Genomic DNA, 16,392 nt, shown 5'->3' on the forward strand with positions numbered 1-16,392 from the left:
TTTTTATTTAATACTGCTCCTGCATTGAATCTGAATTAAATTGGGTCGAGTGTACTTTACATTGTGTCCGAATTATAAAAAGACAATGGTTTAAAACCGTGTAACTCAAGGGACCGTCAAGAAATGTAAGAACTTTCCCCAAACATTCGATCGGTTTCTCTACCTTGTGCTCATCAAATTATTCCATAACAGGATTTTAAAGTAAGTCTCAATATATTTAACACATGTTCATTTCATTTCCGTTTTATTTTTAATTTTACGCAGCCATTATTGTGTGCGTTATTTTGAGGACGTCCTCTGGCCGGTGTCAAACAGGATTTAGAGCTCAGCGGGCGGGCGGATGAGTGACAGGCGACTGTCTACATGTCCTCTTTTCACTCCAACGCGTCGAAGGAGCGAAGGACCCCCGGGAAAAATGCGCGTAGAAAGTCCGGACGGAGCCGACTGGAGATAACGAGAGTGTAGAGAAAATTACTGCTTGATTGTGTGGTTGTGCGTTGCTCAGGTGTGAGGTCTTCCGGAGTTTGGACTGGACAGGTGTCGAACCCCCCCCGGATGAAATTTTTGTCTTTCACCCCCCACCCTCCTGGAATTTGTCTTTTTTCCCGCTTCCGCAGCCATGTTCTGGACACGGTGGCTCGTCCTGCTGCTCTGGTGGTGGGAGGCCGCCACCGCCACCGCCACGGCCGCGAGCGGCCAGTATCAGCAGGCGAGGCAGGGTGACCCGAGAGCGGACCCCCACCAGCAGCGCTCGCCCCCGCCGGTGGAGCCGCTGGATTTTGGCTTCGTCCCGGCGGCGGTGTACGACACCCACGCGTACTACGAGCCCGGGACCATCGGGATACTCTTCCACATGGTCCACGCTTTTCTCTACATTGTCCAACCTAACTCCTTCCCTAAAGGTCAGATTATTAGAAGTTATTCGGACTCATAAAATCCTTTATTATTTTTTTCCGGTATTTAGCGACTTCCACATTTCTTCACCAATTCAAATCATTCCCAATTGCCATGCCCTCAAATTGCCTCCGAAAATTCAGGTTTTCAAAATTTCAATGTAGATTTTCCCCAAATTCCACATTTTCCACCGAAAACAAAGTGAATTTGCCATATTCAACCAAAATTTCCCCCCATTATTTCGATTGCAAATTCAAAATGTTCATCTTAGTGAAAATAACTTTAGAAATATTTCGCACATTCCAAGAATATCCAAGTGGTTGTTAGATCGTGACATACAAAAATCCTAAATCAAATTTTCTACAAGTACAGTTCATACACTCTTGTGTCAATTGATTAGGTGCATCTAGGACTGGGCGATTCATTCAAGTTGATTTGTCAGAACAATTTTGTTTTTGTTTTTTTTGTAGATTTTGTTGTTTTTTGCAGATTTCGTATTTCAAAACGTGTTTCTGCGGATGTGTACCGCTTATACAAACATAGACCTGAACAGAGTGGAGCTCGTTTACAAAGACCGTGTTTCCAAATTAGATAATTATTTTCTCGCTATAATTAGCCACCTTTTCAACCCTTCTCCATACAAGAGATCATTTTTGAATCTCTGGTGTAGCTGGTTAAGATGGACGCCCTCACACACACAGTCCAGGTGGCATGTGCCGCTAGCTAAACAACAAAGTCCAAATGTGTGCCGTCGATGAGCATTCGCTATTTACACACCGATGCTATTTACACACTGTAGATAATGTGGATGACATTCTGGTCGTTAGGTCCATTTTATTGGAACATCAGGTTAAAATATGTTCATGAGTGCAGTTGTCAGATTGAGAATACCATATGTTACTGTTCATATACCTTTCGCTCGCGCATATGTGATGCTTCATGAATGCAGTCGGCCACCTGTCTTGATAAAGAGACCGTCCAGCATCCTTGAGTGCTTTAATGTGTTCTCTTTCGATTCTCAACAAGCTCGGAAATAAATGCGGCACAGCATTCAACCACTAATACTCAGTTTTCTGTTCAGGAATGATTAAAGAACTAGTATTTGTCTTCCTAATCATTACAAAGTCATGTGCTTTACTATCTTTTTTTTGTAGAGCGGTACAGTGGAAACCATAGGAATTATGTCTGCGAGCAGCGAATGACAAAATTCTCAAGGCTCCCTTTTCATGGAATTTGTCCTATAAAAGCTGCCTTCGAAAAATAAAATGTCAGACTTCTTGATGGTTTTTGAAACTAGTGTTGGGGGGGTTCTATTTTTTTATGATAATGCTACAGACCAAAATGGCCGACTTCCAGTTCAATTCAGCCCATGGATCTTTAAGGCTTTTTTGTTTGGTTTTGTCTGTGCATCCATTTATGAGAGACATTTCCACCAAATTTTGTGTCACACTTGATGTTGGGGGCCACTCTATTCATAACATCCAGCTACTTCAGACTATTTCAAACCAAAATGCCTTGCTTGCTGGTCAGTTAAAATGTCTTATGTGCTGGTCAGCTTCGGGCATAGGTCCTTGAGACTGTTTTGTGCGCCAAAATGTCTGACTACCTGCTTAAATTTTTGGCATGAGACTTTTTCGTGGGTCTTGTTATGATAGACATGTCCACCCAATTTCGTGCTGACTGGGGGAAGGCTGCTGAGTGAGTTCCTGCTGTTGTGATGTTAATCCCATAAATGAATGTTATGACCGGATTATTGCGAGTAACGGTTCAAGACTCATGAACGGCGTGAAGTCAACAACGGGTCACCGGGTGGAATCCTCGTAGATGAAGTTTTAGTCACGCCACGTTCAAAGCTGTCTCCTGTTATCAGTCACTGTGTACATGAGTGGTCACGTTGGTGTGTTGTCGCAGTGAAATAGGATTGGAAGCCTTTAAATCGCTGCCATTTTTGGTTCGACCAGCGAAGCTGGCTAATCAATTAACAGATCAGCGATTATGGGAGGCTTTCCTAAGTCACCTGCATCACCACGTAAAACTTTAATCCAGCGGGACCATATGCTGCCAGGGCCACGAACTTTCTGCCCTGAATAATAATAATAATAAATAATAATAATAATAAAATCAACTATAATTCCAAAATGACTGTTTGACTTTCAGGATGGCCTAACCATAATACTGAAATAAATAGATTTAAAATACTTTGTCAACGCCAAAGCTCATGTATGAAATTAATGGCAAAGACGAAAACAGCACATTTTTTTCTATATTTATCGTTAGTTTTTACAGTTTTTACAAAATTGAAGACACAAACACTTGCCGTACAGAAAATGAGCTATTTTTGTTTTGTCTGTTGGACTCCATGACTGGAATCGGCTGGAGACGTGTGTGGCGCAGTGGGCAGTGGTTTGCAACCTTTTGTTTTAAATGACATACTTTGGCAGGAGCAAGGAAGGCAGACGGACCTGTGAAGGATTTTTTTTTTCTGAATTATTGAACAGAATTTCAAGTTTGAACTTTTGTTGAATTCTTCTTCTGTGAAATTGCGACACTTGTTTATCCCCCTCGCCTTCACGTCGCTCCTTTCGTTTGCAGTATCCTCCCTTCCTACTGGGTCACTGAACTAAGCTGTCTAAGCTTAGCTGCCCTCTGCAGCTAATGCTAACTAAGAAGCTGTGGAAAAAAAAACAGGTGGTGCCGATGGGACATGACCCATCCCCCGCCCTCGCCCATCACATGTCCTCACCAGATTCACCAAAATCTTCTTACTTGGCCCAACTATCACTTTCTCCTATTGACACCATATCTTTCAAAACAGGATGCCATTTTTTAGGAGTTGGCGACTTACTTGCCAAAAACCTGGAAAAGACTTGACTCTCAAGGGAAGAGAATTGAAAAAAAAAAAGAGTCCACAGCTTCAGGAACAAATCTGTTCCTGGTGATGCTGCTCCGGATTCAACGTAGCATCAGGGGAGGGAATGGAAGACGATATGTGTAGGATGAGGATCCTTATCATTGTCAAGGCCCAATTTTTGCGTGGATGTCAAAGTGTTCTTAATGAAGTGACCGGTGAGTGTATGGAAGTGTGTGTGGGTGTTTGCCCGCTGACTAACAGTGGAGGGGGCAGGGGTTGAGTCACGGCACAGGTAAGCTTAACACTTGCTGACCTACATAAACAAGTTGACAGCTGGAGTGGAATCACACTGTTGTTCCCTTTTGGAAAAAAAATTTCTCCCATTGATTGTCTAACATTCATCAATCCGTCCAAGTTATCGTGGTTTTCTTCATTTGGCGAGCTGAAGAACTCTTCCTGCTTCCATTAAATTTTTACTGCATATAGACTATTAGTAAAGAAAACTTCACAGCTGAAATTAAAAATGGTTGGCAGATGATTGAACTTGCATTTTTTTTTCACTTGGCAATAATTGTTGTCAAGTATGACAATTTCACATTTTGCTGGGCAGAATTCAAGTGTGACCCCAATTCAAAAATCACCCAAATATATATTTTTCTTTTTTCAGATCTGATTGTTAAAGTCATTCAGCAAAATATGGGAGGACTCAAATTTGAAGAATGGAGAAAGGTTTGTGCTCTGGTTCATTTTTTACAACTTTGAAACATCAAGTCACAATTTTAACGATTGATATTACCATTTTTTCCCCGACGTCTCCTTATCATACACTTGATGCAGCCAGACAACGTCGTCCTCCTGCTTGAGGTATGCCCCTGACAACGTTCAACTTCAGTATAATCAACAGGATTGATTGACAAGGGTGACTGACAGGTGTTGTATCTTCGCCCACTGGACAGGGGGCCTACTATGAACTGGGGTTCCTGGTGTGCGCGACCGTCGGCGTTTTGTTCGTGGTCCTGGTCCCCGTGTTGGGCATGTGCTTCTGTGTTTGTCGTTGCTGCGAGAATTGCGGCGGAGAGATGCACCAGAGACAAAGGAAAAACGCCGATTGCCGACGAGGCTTCTTCACCACCACGCTCATCGCCACCACCATCACCATCATGTGAGGACCCCAAAACTATTTCATCTTGCTAACCTAGCAACAAACCACAGATACAAAAAAAATATATACACATACAATTTTTTTGGGGGGGGTGGATATTTTTCCTCGTCATTGGCTTGGCTTAGCTTGTCGCTAGGCAGAATTCATTGGGCGCAATTCCAACTGCCCCGCTACATGTTGCTAGGCAGAATTCATCAGGCTGTTTTATAACTGCTTGTTGCTTGTTAGAGTTCGATTGTAACTGCGCCACCACTACTTGCTTGGCAGATTTGACTGGGCTCGATTATATCTGCCTCTTTACTTATTGTTCGGTCGAATCCATAAGGCTTGATTCTCACTGCTCTTCCAGGTTTTGCTAGGCAAGGAGTCATTTACCAGTGCTAGCTTTGTGTTACCTTGTAGGAATAATGGGGCTCAATTAATAACTGCCCCATTACTTGCTGCTAATCAGACTTCATAGGCTGCAATTATAACTACCCGTTTGGCAGAATCAATGAAGGACTCAATCTTAATTGCCCCGCCACCTGTTGAAAGGCGTATCTCGTAAGTTTCGATTATAGCTGCTAGAATGAATTTGTTGACTTGATGTCAACTTCCCACTCGAATGTTACAAGACAGAATTCATAAGGCTTGATTATAACCACTGGAGATCATATGGCATGATTATGAATGGCCAGCCACTTGTCGCTTGGCAGAATTTTGAGGGCTCAGTCATAACCGTCCAACCATTTGCTGGTCGTGAGAACTCATTGGGCTAAATTATAACTGCCTTTACTTGTTGCTAGGTTGAGTTCATTTGGCGCAGTCGGAACTACTCAAAGACTTGTTGTTGCCGAGTAGAATTCTCACTGGGCTCTCTTACAAGAGCTTTGGGAGCTTAAGCAGAATTTGTAGGCCGCAAGTCGAACTTCCTGCCATCGGTTGCTCGACAGAATTACTGGGCCACCATCATGGCTGTTTCGATGCTTGTTGCGAGGGAGATTTCATGGGGCTCAATTATAACTGCCCCATCACCTGTTGCAGTTCAAATTCTTCTTACATTTATTTTAGATAACATGATTTAAAAAAACAACAACCTGTGTTGGAGCCATTGCTTCCCTTGAACTCCCGGTTCTTTTTGTCTTTTTTTTTTTTGGTATTTTCATTCAAATGCGAATTAAATGTTCTGTGTACTGTATGTGTTAGTCTGGGGGTACTTGTGGCCTACGCAGCAAACCACAACCTGAGCTCGCACATTAAGAGCACTCGGCGGTTCATTAACACCAACATCAGAGACTTGAAGACGTTCGCCAACAACACGCCCGCGGTAAGCACTTTTCCCCCTCACTTATTCACTCATTCAAAGCCTCAAATTCACTTTTTTTTTTTTTGGGGCCACTTTCTTGCAGCAAATCGAATACATGACCGCCCAGTACACGACAGTCAAAAATAAAGTCCTGTCCGAACTCGACAGTAAGTGGGTGTACTGTACATTTCATGGATTCCGTCGCAAACGTTGCCTTCAGTGTCTTATCTTGATAGATATTGGACCTTTACTGGGCGGGAGGATTCACAGTCAGCTGGAGAAGGAAGTGGTTCCGTCCCTGGACACGGCCTTGCGCATGGCAGGAGGTACGCCCGTTAGCCTTCTTTGAAATGTTGGTTTCATCTGAAAGATGACGTTTGAGAACCCCTGCTTAATTTTTTAGCTCAAGCCTGTACCTGAAAAAGGGGTATACAGTATGACCTACGTCGCATAAATGAGCACATTGTGTTAAAAAAACGATTGTCCTCTGTTTTTTTTCATCTCACATGTTCTTTTCTTCTAAAGTTAAAGTTGAGAATGCAATCAAAGGTAACGAGAAAATATCCTGGATTTGTGTTTGTGACTAGACGTGTCAGTGGACCGGTTCTTGCGTGGTTGTTCTGTGTTTAGTCTTCATGTCATATTTATGCTCCTTGTGGTTTTTAAAAAATGTCTATTTCTTCTTAATTTTGGGGCTCGAGATGTATTTCTGAGCAAAACATGTTGGCTTGCAGCCATGCGTGAGACAAAGGAGGCGCTGGAGAGCATCAGCTCGTCGCTACAAATCCTCCAAGAAGGCACAGACGCGCTCAAGGACAGTCTGTCCACAGAGAGAGCGTCACTGTCCAACACCTTGTCGGACCCGGCCTGCACCAACGGCGCCGTGTCGCCGAGCTGCAATGCCATCCGCGCCACGCTTTTCCAGCTGGGTGTCAACGCCGACTTCTCAAAGGTGACCCCGGAGCCACGATTCAAAATAAATGAAGGCGAGCTCGATGGATAAACTCTTTTATTGTCTTCTTTTGCAGCTCGCGGATGTCGACTTTGCTTTGGAGAATGTCCACACGGTCCTGAAGACAGACCTCAGTAACATTATACAGAAGGTCCGCTGTTAACAGGCACAAGAAAATTCGTAACGCGACATCAAAAGCAGTTTATCTTTGAAAGATAGATACGAGAATTAAAAAGGGAGTTTGCCGTTTTCAAACTGCTATCATGATTTGAACGTCGCCGACCCACCGCTCACGTTCTGGTTGTCAATGAGCCTAACGTCCGTCCATTATATGAAGCGCGTTTTTCCTAAGCATCAAAGATCGCTGTACGTTTTAGATGGGAAACTACATACTGTATATGGGTTCATGCATAAATAGATGACAATTTCAAGTTTTCAATTAATCAAATGTACGTTTTTTTTTCTTTTTCGTAAACAGGAGTAATAATGTAACTTGCCGTGTTTTCGACTTGCTCTCATCTGTGATCCAAACGATGATTTTTAAATTGGACATTTTGAGTCGGACTTTGAGTCGAACTGATCTTAAAGATAATTTAGTCGTCCAAGAGCAGGTTTATTCCTCATTTTTAGTTTCTAACCCCGCCTTTTTTTTCCCTCTTCCCTCTGCATTTAGGGCTACACGTCCTTCAATGACACGCCGAGGCTGGTCAAAGAGCAAACCAAAAACATTATAGGAGGTATACAAACTGCTCCTGTCTGTGCGTACGGTGAACCCCAGATTGTTACCGGGGATGCGTTTCAAATCTGACAATCGGTGAAAATTATTCATAAGGAGAGACCATGTAAAAACATTTTTCCAAAAAAGTTGGAGCAAACACACACACACTTGACGCACATTTAATAACTGCTACTTTAATACACACGGAGCAGGAAAATATACAGAATTAACATCCAACATTACTCACAGCTTTGTCGACTCCTTTCTTCTTCCTTGCTTCTGTCTCGTTGCATCCAGTGCAGCTCAGTACTGCTGTACATGTTGTGGTAGAAAGTGGTACTACGCTGATGCTGCACAACTCAAAATTCGGCACCCATAAAATTTCGTTGGGGTTCGCTGTACTGTACTACTATTCATAATTATCACATTGTTTTACACCCTGTTGTCGTCTCCTATCTTCATTTCCTTTCTTGTGGACAACTAAACTGCAGCGTTACCTCGTGAGTGCTCCTTCTTAAACTTCTTCTTGAATCAAGCGATCATTGTTGCTGTTTGGCGTATGAATCGCGTGTGTGTGTGTGATATGGCGTTTTTATGTGTTCAGGAGTGAAAGGGATGCTGGATAAAATCGGCTCTGAGATCAACGGCTTCGCCAAAATGTTTCCAGTGGAGGCGTCGCTGGCCAACTTCACCATCTTCCTCAACCAAGGGCAAAAGAACATTGAGTCCTACTACGCACAGATTGACCAAATCGACTTCTACAGGTTTGATTTTAACATGAATATAAAATAATATTAAGAAAGAATAGTTTGACACCCCCCCTGGTGAATTCAAACCTTTTCTGCAGGTGGATCGGCTGCGTGGCGGTGCTGTGCATGGTGGTGCTCATCCTGTCCTTCAACATATTGGGCCTGCTGTGCGGCACGTGCGGCTATGACAAGCAAGCCACGCCAACCAGCCGCGGCTGTTTGTCCAACACGGGCGGGAACCTGCTGATGGCGTATGTACCCCAAAAAATAAATAGACATTGCAGGTCCGGTATTTGAATTACATGACTGGAGTCGGATTTACAGTCCTCCACACTGTTTTTTTAACAAATGGATCTCGGTGGTTTGCATCACTGAACTGACTCCACACATGATCTGTTTACACTCCGAAAACGTGTCTTCGCGCTGAGACCGAGTGAAAAATTGATGGCCTTTTCACACTGCACTGTGCTTTTTTTTTTTTTTTTGGTGTTCACCGAGGCGCATGGCGAAGGGACAACGGCGCTCTGGCGCACATTTGCCCATATTGTGATTGCTTAGCGGCCAACCAGGAAGATATATTTCACAATGGTTGGTCTACTGCTCTTATCACTCTGAAAATACTCAGACAAGGCCTTTTACATGACGTTAAAACGAGATTGCTCCAGGCTGTCGAGACCCCGTAACTTTTCTGACTGGCGACCATGGTCTCAGATTTAAAGTTGCTAATTCTCATCCCGACAGCCTCACACTCAGATGCGAACCACGACTGACTTGTGATTTGCATGTACATGTTTTCGTCCTCCCCTCTAAAATCTGAGGCCATGCATGAATTATGATGTCTTGTCTTGTATCTTTGGGTGTATGACAGCGGTGTGGGTTTCTCCTTTATCTTCGCCTGGGTGCTGATGGCCATCGTTACTACGCTGTTCGTCGTCGCGGGCAACGTGGAGAAAATTCTGTGCGAGCCGCTGGCCAGCCGGCAGCTGTTCCAAGTATGGGCCTTAAATGCTGTTTACTGCTTGAGCACGTTGACATTCATTCGTTCATCGGAACCTAATGTACATTCGGGTTTTTTTGTTTTTTTTAAGGATGATTCTGACAACTGACTGATCGTCAGTCAGTCTGTCATCAGCGTCATTTGAATCAAGGCAACTGAGCCATTCTAGTTTCCTTGATTTCAAAAGGCTTCGTCAGGTTCTAATTTTGCAGTGTGGAGCCGCTACATTTGTGCCTTGGCCGATGTGTACCCTGAGGGGAGTCAACATTTATGGTGTTCATCTGCGAAAACAGGGGCGCTTGTAAAAGGCAACTCGACAGACTCCTATTTTGTTTTCCCCTGTTGGTCATTACTCTTCTATGTGATTGTGTCTCTTCCATTCTGTTGCACCCTGCGTTAAAATGACAGCCATTCTGACATGTTTCCCCCCAAAGATGGCCTAAAAAAAAAAATCCCTAATTTTCAATAGGCGTCACTTAAACGCGGATTTTCTCTCTGCAGAGGCCAACCCGGTTTTCTCCCGCGCGTAGCAAGGGTTCGCGGGACGCTAAAATAAATGGTTTCACTGTGATTATACCTGTATGTGCCCTCAGATCATAGATACACCTTTCCTGGTCCATCCGGCCAAGAAGAACTTCCTTCCTGGAATGCTCTTTCAGAACCCAAACATTGACTTAACGTTGGGGAGCATGTACAGGTAAAGGAACCGTGATCATTTACCGTAGCATGCCGTTGACATTTTTCATGGGCTAACCGATGCTGTCTTTTGTTGTTGTCGTTTTGGTATTTATGTAGAGAGTGCTACGACAACAACGGGCTGTATCACGCTCTTCAGCTGGAAACCATGTTCAACATCAACTCCTTCCTCAACAGGACAGTGGCAAGTGTCCGGCCGAAATGCGACTCGCTCGTGATAAGTGTCGGATCATATTAATTGTGTGCTATGCGTGTGTGTCATTAGTACAACAAAGACCTGGCCAAAGTGCTTGAGAACGTGCAGGTGGACATGCAAGACGTCACGCTGCTGGAACAGGAGGGAAGAGACAACCTCATCAACTTTGCCAACGCGGGCATCGGAATCATCGACTACGAAGCCTACCTGGCTGAGGTGGCTTGACATTAATACTGGGGACAGTGGCGTTAGTGATTGACTGCTAGATTGGCGGTCACATGTCGATTCGTCCTTAGTGAGTCAGTGACTTAGCCGGTTAGACCAAAACATAGCTCAGTGATTAATAGGGCTGAATGATTGTTTTCTTGTTTTGGGATTGAAATTGTGATTCAAGAGAACATAATTTCAAGCTGTAATGAGGCACCATCGCCAACAGAGGGCAGCCATGTTCCTTTTTAGCTAATTCGCCGGTCAACCAGGTGGTCTGTTTGGTTGAGAGTTCGTCACTCAGGGAGGGAATTGGTTATTTACCTAACGAGTCAGTTGATTTATTAATCAGTGAAATAAGTCAGCCAGCCAGCCAGTCATTTCGTCAGACTAGATGAGCAAATAGATGGACAACATTGACTTGAGAGGTTCCCCCCTATTCCTAGTCAGAAATCGAAAATATAACACAAAGACCGCTGACGTAAAGGTACAAACTTGACATGTTGTTTATGTTTTCAAGGTGAATAAGGGAACCACCCTTGTGGACCTTCTGACCTTCGCCGCTGATCTGGAGGGGCAGGCTGACCAGCTTGTAAGTTGATAAGACCCCCGAATGCTTCCAAATGTTAAGCATTGGTGGTTCAGTGGTAGAATTCTCGCCTGCCACGCGGGAGGCCCGGGTTCGATTCCCGGCCAATGCAACTTACATTTTCTTTTGCTCACTTCCTCCAAACATCTGGCAAGCGTTACCTCGACTCCCACGTTTTACTTTCCTCTACTGTATCTTTATTTCTGTGTGTGTGTGTGTGTGTGTTTGCAGCCACGTGGCGCTCTGGAGAACGCGCTAAAAGGTCACGCCAGCAGCGTCCGACAGATCCACCGAGAAGTGGTGATCCCCATGGAACAAGCCATGGTACATTCCATGCAACATCCACACGTGCACCACACGCATTTTATTATTGCTCTACGCAAGCAACTCCACTCACATTTTTCTCTCCTTTTATTCACTGTGACAGAAATATGTCCGAGCCAGGGTAAGCGCGGTGACAGTGGTTGTTGTGTTTTTACTGTCGTTGTGCTGTGGTGACGTGGCGGTGTGCCCCGGACTTGTTCATGAAAATTCAACAAGTACACTTTACATGAGCATAACAAGGGTTTTTGTGTCATTGTGCAGAGCACCTTGAGTCAAAGCATAAAGCAGCTGCAGAAAACCTCCAAAGACCTGCCGGTGAGACACTGCAAAAAAAAAAAAAAAAATCAGATTTTTTTTTTTTTACTGTTGTCTTGACCACTCTAAATTAATTTTTCATGTTTTCATATTTTTTCCACATAAATATATGTACATATTTTACACAATTTTTTCATTTTTTGTTGATTTTTACATATTTTTTTGCAATACTTTAGGTTTTCTTCTCATGTCGCCTATGTCATAATTTACTTAGGTTCATGTTACATTGCTACATGTTTAAGTTTATATTTTCGTGTGACTATTTTTTTGCATTCATGTTTGATTCCCATGATTATTGAAATTGTACTTTGGCATACATTTCATCATTTGTATTACAATTATTATCTATACAGTGTTCATTTATCTCTTTTGAATAGTTTTTAGCGTGTAAGCTATTTTACGGTCTATTGCCTTTTTTGGACTGCATTTTTAAATTGCTTTTTACGCTTTTAAATGTTGTTTAGGTGAAGGTGACCAACATCCTGAGCGCCATTGATGCCTCAGAGTACCTCATCAGTAACAACGCCTCACATGTGGTGAAACAGGTACCACCCCCCCCCCCCCAAAAAAAACCCATAATCGGCAGTGTGTTTTTAAGGCTTTTTGGGAGGGGATGAATGTTGTTCTTTAAGGAAACAAACAAACAAAAATCACTCTTCTTTAAAGAAACAAAACATATAAACACACAGTATATAGTTCGCGTTTGTCGTGTGTCTCCAGGAAACCAGAAACTATGTCCAAAGCTTGGTGGGATACTTCAAACAGTACACAGACTGGGTTCACAACTCTGTGAGTGTTGTCTCCGCTTCTACAAAATCGTGTCAGATGTACAATAATGCAATAATATTCAGGACTATCATGTGTTTGGTGGCTGCAGCTGACTGCGGAAGTGGCTCAGTGTAAACCCATCAGCAACATTGTGGACAGCATGGAGATCGTTGCGTGCAGCTTCATTGCCGACTCAGTGGTAAGGCAGATTTGTTCCTGTATGTAAAGAGACTGTACTCTTGTTTCTCAAGCATTGGTGGTTCAGTGGTAGAATTCTCGCCTGCCACGCGGGAGGCCCGGGTTCGATTCCCGGCCAATGCAACTTGCTTTTCGTTTAAGTCCTCAAACATGTGGAAACCATCAGTACCCCCCACCCCCATCCAGATGTTTTGATGTCCTTTTTATTCATTTGAAATATACTACCGGTATGTTTTTAGATAAATGTGATGTCAATTCCGCTTAACCAAACCCAAAATTATCAGTCTGCAGCTTGCAACCCACATTTAACCCCCCCGAGGCCGCAGCAACTTACATCTATTTAAATTGTATATTCTGAACACCGTGCAAAAGCTCCTGAGCATTGGTGGTTCAGTGGTAGAATTCTCGCCTGCCACGCGGGAGGCCCGGGTTCGATTCCCGGCCAATGCAACTTACTTTTCCAATTGGGTCCTCAAACATGCGGAAACCATCAGTCTTCCCCTACCCCCCAGATGTTTTGCTGTCCTTTTTATTCATTTAAAATATCCAATGTTTGTCTGTAAATCTGATGTCGATACTGCTTAGCCGAACCCAATAGTGTCCGTCTGCAGCTTGCGACCCACACTTAACCTCCCGGACTGGCAACTTTAAGTTTATTTAATGTGGAAATTCGCAACACCGTGAGTGAACTTTTCAGCATTGGTGGTTCAGTGGTAGAATTCTTGCCTGCCACGCGGGAGACCTGGTTTTGATTCCTAGCCAATGCATTTCATTTAAGTCCTCAAAAATGTGAAATCCATCAGACTCCCCCAAGATGTTTTGCTGTCCTTTTTGTCCACTTAAAATATACTATGTCTCATGTAAATGTTATGCCAATTCTGCTTCACCAGACCCAGTAGTATGTGACCCGCTTTAAATGAGATCTTCTCAATCTGGTATGTCCGGTCCTAAGGAGCAAGAGCATCTAAGCATTGGTGGTTCAGTGGTAGAATTCTCGCCTGCCACGCGGGAGGCCCGGGTTCGATTCCCGGCCAATGCAACTTTCTTTTCCAATTGGGTCCTCAAACTGTTAGCCTGAACTCCAGATGTTTATTCTTTGAAGTTTTGCGAGAAAGTAACGTCAACGCTCCGTCACCAAATCCAATAGTAGCCAAGTGTAGCATGCCTAACATCTGGTTGCACACGCACATCGAGAAATGCCCACTGTCAAGTCAAGCTGGAGGAGCATTGCGGATTGCCGGGCCAATGCAAGCGTTTTTTTACACGGTGAATAAGAAGGGCTCATTTTTTGTTTTTTCTAGAACACGTTCTGGTTTGGACTGGGACTGTGCAGCATCCTCCTGCTCCCCAGTATCATCATCTCCATCAAACTGGCCAAATACTACCGAAGGATGGACACGGAGGACGTCTTCGAAGAGTGAGTTCACACAACACAATTCAGTATACATTATACACAATCAAGAGATCGTATTGATCAGTTTATTTCCTCTTCTTCCCATTTTTAATCACCGTTAATTTGTGTCATTTTTCACACTCATGATTTCCCCCCAGCTCTCTTTACCCTTGGCTTGTTGCCCTTTGACCCTTCTTTCGTTGTCACGTTTCGTCCTCGCTTTGACTTTGGATCTTTACCTTCATCATCATCATCATCACTATCATCTTCATTCTTAAAAGTCATCTCCTCTTTTGGATGAATCCTTCTCTTGATGCTTTCCGATGATCTTCTTCACTCTGGACATTTTGCCACCGGGCTCTTCTTTTGCATTATGGGTAACAACGGTAAACATAATGACCGATACCTTCGGAAACTGCGCCGTGCCATCGATCGCATGCACGTGGTGAAGGTATATTTTTATGTATTATTATTATTGTTCATATTTTTTTATTACTGTATTTCCTGATCGAGTCCCCCTAATAGCCGCCGTGACCCCAATTTTTGTTACAATACAAATAAACCCCCCTGAAAGTCGACGCCTCATTCTTCCCATCAATGGAAAACATGTTACAAAGGGGAAGTCATGTTCTTTGCTATAATACATTCAGTGCGCTCCCACTATTGCAAACACAAACTTAATTTAAAAAAATAATATTTCGGAGCTAGCCCACTCAAGTTCTCATTGGCTCAAGTTCCCTTGTGTGTGTGTGTGTGTGTGTGTGTGTGTGTGTGTGTGTGTGTGTGTGTGTGTGTGTGTGTGTGTGTGTGTGTGCTTGCGTACGTGTTTGCCTGTGCAGTAGCTCCCCCTATAGCGACACCCTGTTCCGATTCCCTCGAGCCTCGGCTCCCCCGATCTGCGCCGACTGCTGATTCAAAATGGAGGTTGTCTCCCACATGATGAGGTAAAAGGTCAATCTTCTTACAGTACCATTTGGGCCTTTGAACATATCGCTCGGAGCGGCCACCAGCCGCCAGTCATCAGGATCCCAGTCTTATCCTCTTGATCAAGCGTCCATCGCTTTCATCTCAGATGTGACAAGAAGCCATGTGCAGAGGACACTCAACTTTGGTGGGGGACGCCAACAGCACTTCTGTCGCCCTGCGCCGCCATTTTGTGCACAATCCTTGGATCGGCCATCTTGACGTCTAATATTATGAGAAAGCAAAATACAACAATACAAATTGTATGACTTGGACGTGACTCTAATCATGTAGCCTGATCATATATTTGCCAAAGTCATCTTTGAATTTCTTCAGAAAACAGAAAAAAAATAGGCAAGCTTAGTTTTTTTGATTGATTTGGTAACAGTATGATAATAATGACTTCAACAATTATGCTCTTTGCCCTTCTGAAACGCTTTAAGTATGACTCAACAAAGACGCGAACAAGGTTGATGTATTAATTTCATTAATTTTTTTTTTTTTTTAACAGTGGACAAGAAAACTGGAACTGAAGCGCCGGTTCTCGTAAGTGCTCGTTTTATGTCATCCTGACTCAAGAAAAAAAGGGAAGGCAAACAACAAAGCCATTTTATTGACTGTTGGTGATTCTCGACGTCGCCCTTCATTTTCCCAAGATAACCCAATTCTGGATTTCCTCTACAAATCTTTGGATGATCCCAAAATCAACGGGGTGGGGGTGAGGAACTAAGATTAACAAACAGGAACTCTGAACTTTCCAGCCAATTGTCATGAACTTTTTCAAAGCTACCCGAGCGTGTTTTAACTCACCTGTCTTTCTCACATAGCGAATTCCGTCTGTATCCTTACTGTCAGTCACATGGACACAATGTGTACATTTATATATTTATACAGATATATATACTGTGTGTATATATATATATATATATTTGTTTATGTTTCTTTTTCTAACATATGTTTAGTTTTTTTTTTTTTTTGTAGAACTAGCCTTGTCCTTCCTGTGAGAGCGTAGCTACTAGCATGGTTTGCGCTCGAGGGGTTACGAGAGAGGTTTGAGGAATATTAAATTGTTGGTTTCTTCTTAATTAATGAGTCGGTGTAATGCATCGTAGGTATGGATGAAAGTTACCTAATC

The 16,392-nt window shown here is 43.3% G+C and overlaps 1 protein-coding gene and 4 non-coding genes across 7 annotated transcripts; all 5 read left to right on the forward strand.

Moving 5' to 3' along the window:
• The first annotated feature begins 348 nt into the window (after positions 1-348).
• On the forward strand, positions 349-16,342 carry prom1b (prominin 1 b). Of its 3 annotated transcripts, XM_086119833.1 has the most exons (27): positions 350-902; positions 4,413-4,474; positions 4,583-4,609; positions 4,702-4,907; positions 6,093-6,213; positions 6,296-6,359; positions 6,429-6,518; positions 6,718-6,741; positions 6,927-7,144; positions 7,221-7,295; positions 7,818-7,881; positions 8,467-8,626; positions 8,710-8,862; positions 9,480-9,603; positions 10,202-10,305; positions 10,404-10,488; positions 10,570-10,716; positions 11,228-11,299; positions 11,528-11,620; positions 11,724-11,741; positions 11,882-11,935; positions 12,400-12,480; positions 12,656-12,724; positions 12,813-12,902; positions 14,203-14,318; positions 15,134-15,238; positions 15,769-16,342. In XM_086119833.1, exons 1-26 carry the CDS (start codon positions 620-622, stop codon positions 15,204-15,206), a joined length of 2,673 nt encoding a protein of 890 aa, XP_085975959.1. In that variant the 5' UTR covers positions 350-619; the 3' UTR covers positions 15,207-15,238; positions 15,769-16,342. The 3 variants fall into 3 exon arrangements, with proteins under 3 accessions (XP_085975960.1, XP_085975959.1, XP_085975961.1); XM_086119834.1 differs by lacking the exons at positions 6,718-6,741; positions 11,724-11,741 and having other exon boundaries at positions 349-902; XM_086119835.1 differs by lacking the exons at positions 6,718-6,741; positions 11,724-11,741; positions 15,134-15,238; positions 15,769-16,342 and having other exon boundaries at positions 14,203-14,322.
• On the forward strand, positions 11,338-11,408 carry trnag-gcc (transfer RNA glycine (anticodon GCC)). The gene has a single exon. It is a non-coding gene; the product is annotated as a tRNA-Gly (tRNA).
• On the forward strand, positions 12,954-13,024 carry trnag-gcc (transfer RNA glycine (anticodon GCC)). Its single transcript has one exon. It is a non-coding gene; the product is annotated as a tRNA-Gly (tRNA).
• trnag-gcc (transfer RNA glycine (anticodon GCC)) lies at positions 13,281-13,351 on the forward strand. Its single transcript has one exon. It is a non-coding gene; the product is annotated as a tRNA-Gly (tRNA).
• trnag-gcc (transfer RNA glycine (anticodon GCC)) lies at positions 13,870-13,940 on the forward strand. Its single transcript has one exon. It is a non-coding gene; the product is annotated as a tRNA-Gly (tRNA).
• Positions 16,343-16,392: the final 50 nt, after the last annotated feature.

Source organism: Hippocampus guttulatus, chromosome 9 (assembly GCF_054856545.1).
Source record: "Hippocampus guttulatus isolate MCC_2025c chromosome 9, RoL_Hgut_1.0, whole genome shotgun sequence".
In the NCBI taxonomy this organism is placed as follows: domain Eukaryota; kingdom Metazoa; phylum Chordata; class Actinopteri; order Syngnathiformes; family Syngnathidae; genus Hippocampus; species Hippocampus guttulatus.

Coding starts and splice junctions, on each gene's coding strand:
- prom1b (XM_086119833.1), top strand. CDS start 620: ATGTTCTGGACACGGTGGCTCGTCCTGCTGCTCTGGTGGTGGGAGGCC. Junction 10,489..10,569: donor CCTTCCTCAACAGGACAGTG/GCAAGTGTCCGG, acceptor GTGTGTCATTAG/TACAACAAAGACCTGGCCAA. Junction 10,717..11,227: donor ACGAAGCCTACCTGGCTGAG/GTGGCTTGACAT, acceptor TATGTTTTCAAG/GTGAATAAGGGAACCACCCT.